The 6,000-nt window shown below is 39.0% G+C and overlaps 1 protein-coding gene across 2 annotated transcripts in view; it reads right to left on the bottom strand.

The window, feature by feature from the left end:
* The window catches only part of ssbp4 (single stranded DNA binding protein 4), a 388,170-nt gene that overhangs the window by 319,530 nt on the left and 62,640 nt on the right, over positions 1–6,000 (bottom strand). For both annotated transcript variants that reach the window (XM_034180216.1, XM_034180215.1), the window contains exon 2: positions 1,828–1,900. In XM_034180216.1, the coding sequence (XP_034036107.1) occupies positions 1,828–1,900 (73 nt within the window). The remainder of the gene's footprint in view (positions 1–1,827; positions 1,901–6,000) is intronic.

The following is a 6,000-nucleotide window of genomic DNA, read 5'->3' as shown; positions in this document are numbered from 1 at the left end:
ACTCCATTTTTATTTGTAAAAACAGGCATTTTTACGGAGCCCTGGAAGTGTCATCGCAATTGCATGTTTTAAAACTTTTATGATGTTGTAAAATGTGCACTCAATATTAGTAAGTAAGTAAGTAAATTTATTTATATAGTGCCTTTCACAGACATAAGGCCATGTACACACGTTGTCGGGTATTTCTAAAACCGAATATCTTACCCTTTCAGTTTGGGGAAAAAACTTCATCCACACTACGTCGTTTAAAAAAAAAAAAATCCATCCACATCGAACCGTATAAATGTGTTGTAATTAGTCTGCCAAACCTTTGGGTGGCGGTACTGATTAAAATTCCATCCAATCAGGAGCCTTATTCTCTTGTCGTCACTTCCACAAAAACTAAAAACATGGCGCCAACCTCGTTCGTGTGGACCGATAAGGAGTCGGAATTACTTCTAACCATAGTTTTAGAATACAAAGTTAACATATATGCACACAAAAAGCACCTGGACAATGGACAATACCAACACTTTGAGAGTAGGCATGTACCTAGACGTTTAATACTGCCATGAACACTCCTGGCCAATAGATGGCAGTAGCAGCCTTGAAAAAATGTCAAACAAAATTCCAGATAATCCGTGTCTGCTACATTTAAGATGTGTGGAATTTAACAAACGCAAATACACTAACATCTATAAACCCAGAGAATATATTCACAAGAGTTTTAGGCACTAGAGTTTAATGCTGTTATCTGTGGACCCTGAACAGAGTGTCTGAAATGCATTTGTCCTGTCGTGAACGTCTGAGATTACCTTATGCTACCCATAATGCATTGCTGCCTGGCACAGCATGTGCTCACAAAACCTTAAAAATTAGCACATTACTTTAAAACGAAAACATATATCTGATATTTTCACTTTATAAACTTCAGACATGACAATTTTAAATAACTTGTCTAAAATGAGTGGTTAAAATTTGAACCATAAGTTAAGCATGTATGCCTCCGGATGCCTTGGTGACATTGCGATTATATTAGTATAGTGTTAAAGGAAATTTTTTTTTTTTTGTCACCAGTTCTCTTTTGCTTACAGAGGATAGAACAACATGCTTATTAGGAAACTTTTAACAGGTAGGTCTCAACAGCTTTAACAGTTTTAAAAATGTTTTTCACTGTTCATCTTAGTTTAGTACGTAATCGGTCTAAAAGTTATCGGACAGTAATTCATCGGAAGATAATTAGTCCGATGATGGTTTTTAAATTTATCTAAAAAGATAATCCGATAATGAAAACATTATCTTCGATAATTATCTGTTATCGGATTATCGGAAGTGTGCCCACCACTGCAAATGAGTGGTTACTAACAGAGACTAAGTTGAGGTGTATCACTTGCATTGTGAGGTAAATGGATTGCATTTTAAAGCCTCACATTCACCCTGATGTGAGGCTGCTGCCATGCAAGGCACCCACTACACACCAGGAGCAACTAGTGGATTGAGGGCAACTAATGGATTAAGGGGCCTTAGTGATTTCCTGGTCAGGCTGGGAATTGAACAGAGAATCCTGTGGTCTCAAGCCCAGCACTTTAACCACTTAGACCATCACCACTTGCAACCACTTTACACAGCAGCAGTGCATGCCTTTCAACGATGCACCAGGAGATGTATGTTGACACTGTTTTGACGATGCAGGCTCGAGAATGAAACAAGATTTAAAAAAAAAAAATCTCTACAGTCACATTTTTCACAATCTATCTGAATACCAGACGGCTCATAATGTAAATTCTATTCCTGGCCAGACAATCGAGCATACGTATTTCAGGGAGAAGGAGTCAAAGAACTTCTTACCTCTGACAGGAAGGTCTGTGCTGATTTCTGTGCGCCGACATGCAGCAAATACTCGTACACATATAAAGCTAACCTGAGAAAAAGATACAGAGAAGAAGACACAACAAGAGAGGGAAGAGGAAAAAACGGAGATATTACTCTAATTTACATTTTCTTCCGAAACATAAAGAACAATCAAAATAATCCTTGCTTGTTAAATTATTTCAATGTTACAACAAGAGGCTCTTAAATCACCTTTGGTCTCAGCACTGTAGCTTTTTGCACACTAAATGATGTCTACAACCCCTGGCAAAAATTATGGAATCACCAGCCTCGGAGGATGTTCATTCAGTTGTTTAATTTTGTAGAAAAAAAGCAGATCATAGACATGACACAAAACTAAAGTCATTTCAAATGGCAACTTTCTGGCTTTAAGAAACACTATAAGAAATCAAGAAAAAAAAATTGTGGCAGTCAGTAACGGTTACGTTTTTAGACCAAGCAGAGGAAAAAAATATGGACTCACTCAATTCTGAGGAATAAATTATGGAATCACCCTGTAAATTTTCATCACCAAAACTAACACCTGCATCATATCAGATCTGCTCAATTGTCTGCATCTAAAAAGGAGTGATCACAGCTTGGAGAGCTGTTGCACCAAGTGGACTGACATGAATCATGGCTCCAACATAAGAGATGTCAATTGAAACAAAGGAGAGGATTATCAAACTCTTAAAAGAGGGTAAATCATCACGCAATGTTGCAAAAGATGTTGGTTGTTCACAGTCAGCTGTGTCTAAACTCTGGACCAAATACAAACAACATGGGAAGGGTGTTAAAGGCAAACATACTGGTAGACCAAGGAAGATATCAAAGCGTCAAGACAGAAAACTTAAAGCAATATGTCTCAAAAATCGAAAAATGCACAACAAAACAAATGAGGAACGAATGGGAGGAAACTGGAATCAACGTCTGTGACCGCCTAAAGGAAATGGGATTTACATACAAAAAAGCTAAACGAAAGCCATCATTAACACCTAAACAGAAAAAAACAAGGTTACACTGGGCTAAAGAAAAGCAATCGTGGACTGTGGATGACTGGATGAAAGTCATATTCAGTGATGAATCTCGAATCTGCATTGGGCAAGGTGATGATGCTGGAACTTTTTTTTGGTGCCGTTCCAGTGAGATTTATAAAGATGACTGCCTGAAGAGAACATGTAAATTTCCACAGTCATTGATGATATGGGGCTGCATGTCAGGTAAAGGCACTGGGGAGATGGCTGTCACTACATCATCAATAAATGCACAAGTTTACGTTGATATTTTGGACAATTGAAAGGATGTTTGGGGATGATGGAATCATTTTTCAAGATGACAATGCATCTTGCCATAGAGCAAAAACTGTGAAAACATTCCTTGCAAAAAGACACATAGGGTCAATGTCATGGCACAGGGTCAATGTCAACGAGCAGATGTGATTTGATGCAGGTGTTAGTTTTGGGGATGAAAATTTACAGGGTGATTCCATAATTTATTCCTCAGAATTGAGTGATTCCATATTTTTTTTCCTCTGCTTGGTCTAAAAAAGTAACCGTTACTGACTGCCACAATCTTATTTTCTTGATTTCTTATAGTGTTTCTTAAAGCCAGAAAGTTGCCATTTGAAATGACTTTAGTTTTGTGTCATGTCTGTGATCTGCTTTTTTTTCTACAAAATTAAACAACTGAATGAACATCCTCCGAGGCCGGTGATTCCATAACTTTTGCCAGGGGTTGTATATATTCAAAGCCAAGTGGCCTCTGTGTGTGTATGTTCGTGAGTGTGTGTGTGTACCTGCGATCACAGGCAAACTGGGAAGAGCTGACATTTGCCAACTGGTACACTTATGTATTTTGAGTCAAGGATGAACGCTGCCAAAACAGAACGTTGATCGGACTAGTATTTTTGGAGAAATTATGGACATTATTTAACAACACTGAACAACGGACATTGATAATTACATTCTAGGCTCACACGCCATTCCAGCAGGGAGCAATAAATCATCTATATATTAAAAGCGAAGTGGCCTCTGTGCACGTGTATGCGTGCATGCGTGACTGTGTGTACCTGCGATCATGAACAAACTGGGAAGAGCTGACATTTGCCATTTGGTATGCTGATGTATTTTGGGTCGATGAACGCTACCAAAACAGAACGTTGAAAGGCAAAGGAGAAGTGCTCACTAACTCAGACTTAGATTTGTGAACAACATTTGAGAGAAACAGGTCTTTTGTGTACAGTGGTTCCTCGTTTATCGTGGGAGTTACGTTCTAAAAATAACCCGCAATAGGTGAAATCTGCGAAGCAGTCAGTGTTATTTTTTACAATTATTATAGACGTTTTGAAGCTGCAAACCCCCTCACTGCACACTTTATACACTTTTCTCAAACAGGCATTAACATTTTCTCACTTTTCTCTCCTGTGTAAACACTCTCAAAGTTCAGACCTTAGTAGAAAAATAAGTCCAGTATTATAGAATGAAACTAAAGATCAAAACCTGTTTTCAGGCCCACACATTTGTTTGAGAAATAAAAATTGAAAGTTTTCCTATAAATAACTGATGGCTTTTAGAACTAATGAATTTAATTTTAACGATCAACCTACGAGGTTGGACACATAAGAAATTATTAATAGTGACTGACCAGTATTTCACAGTTCCTCTGACCGCGCCGCTGTGCCCTGACGCCGCTCCACTGTAGCGTCTTTTTCCACTGAGTGACACCTCGGTGCAGGTGTCTTTTTCTGAGTGAAGAACACGGTTATGGGTAGTTGTTGGCGCTCTGTTTTTTTCTGGGCGAGAAGATTCTAAACAGACACACGCAGAAAACAATGCGTGTGCTCTCCCTTCGCGGTGATGCCGACCGGTGCCGCGACCGGCCTGCTTGTTGAGGACGCAGAACACAATGCGCTGTAGAAAAAAAAGCATGCAAAATTGGACTAAGAAAATCAGCAAAACTGCGAGGCCGCGAAAGGTGAACCGCGTTATAGCGAGGGACCACTGTATGTAGAAAATGTTTTAAATCTTTGAATTCAGCTCATGAAAAATGGGAGAAAAATCAAAAGTGTTGCATTTATATTTTTGTTCAGAATATTTTTAATTTATTTCATTTATACAGCACCAAATCACAACAACGTTAGTTAAGGGTTTAAAAGTAGGAAGTTGCTAGACATCTAGCTTCTCATTGATGCAAGGCAGTCTTCTAAGGATTTAATGTGGATGAGCATGCTGGGATATGTTTAACCTAATGTCTCCTATTTTCTTCTCAAAGTAATCCAGGAAATCTTGTGCTGTAAAAGGAGAGTGAACTACAGGTAGTTGTCCATGTATAAGTGTTGCCACCATGTCAAACAAGAACTTTGAGTTATGCTTGTTTTTGTTGATCAAATCAGAGTAATAGTTCCGCCAGTAATGCATACTTATACTCTAAGATAGAATTGAGCCTCACAAGGTGGAATACTTCTAATTTTGAACTATGCCATTTTTGTTCTAGACCTCCAGCCTTATGCTTGAGGTCACGCAAGTAATCATCGAACCAAGGTGACTGTGTCTTGGGGGGGGGGGGGTTAATATAGGTGGCGCAATCATGTCAAGTGTAGTTTTGAGCGCTGAGTTTAAACTATCCACAAGAGTGTTTACTGATTGGGCATTTTCCAAATGTGACGCGAAGACATCAGGCAGTCTAGCTTTGAGTTCAGTCATAGTTGAGGAGTAGATGCATCACCGCAGTGATAAATAAGGTTGATGTTCCACTAAACACGGCAGAGACACTGTAAACCTAATAAGTGAGTGATCAGAGACCACTGATGTAAGAGGCATGATGTCAATATTCGTGACAGCAATACCACATGCGAGAACCAAATCCAGGTGTTTCCACTAATGTGCATCGAGTCCTGAATGCATTGCTGGAATCCTATTGCATCCAGAATTTCCATAAATATTTGCAGAGTGGATCAGAAGGCTTATTTATATGAATCTTAAAGTCACCAATAATCAGAATGTTATCTGCAGTAGTTGACAAGTTAGAGATGATTGCACCAAATTCATCTAAGAATTCAGAGTTTGGGCCAGGGGCCCATATACAGCGACAAAGTAATACGGCTAATTTTTATTCTTGTGATCTTGGCAATACATAGCATCGTGGGCAGAGCGG

Source organism: Thalassophryne amazonica, chromosome 10 (assembly GCF_902500255.1).
Source record: "Thalassophryne amazonica chromosome 10, fThaAma1.1, whole genome shotgun sequence".
Lineage (NCBI taxonomy): Eukaryota > Metazoa > Chordata > Actinopteri > Batrachoidiformes > Batrachoididae > Thalassophryne > Thalassophryne amazonica.
The sequence above is the reverse complement of the archived record's forward strand: the minus strand, read 5'-3'. Positions and strand labels throughout refer to the sequence as shown.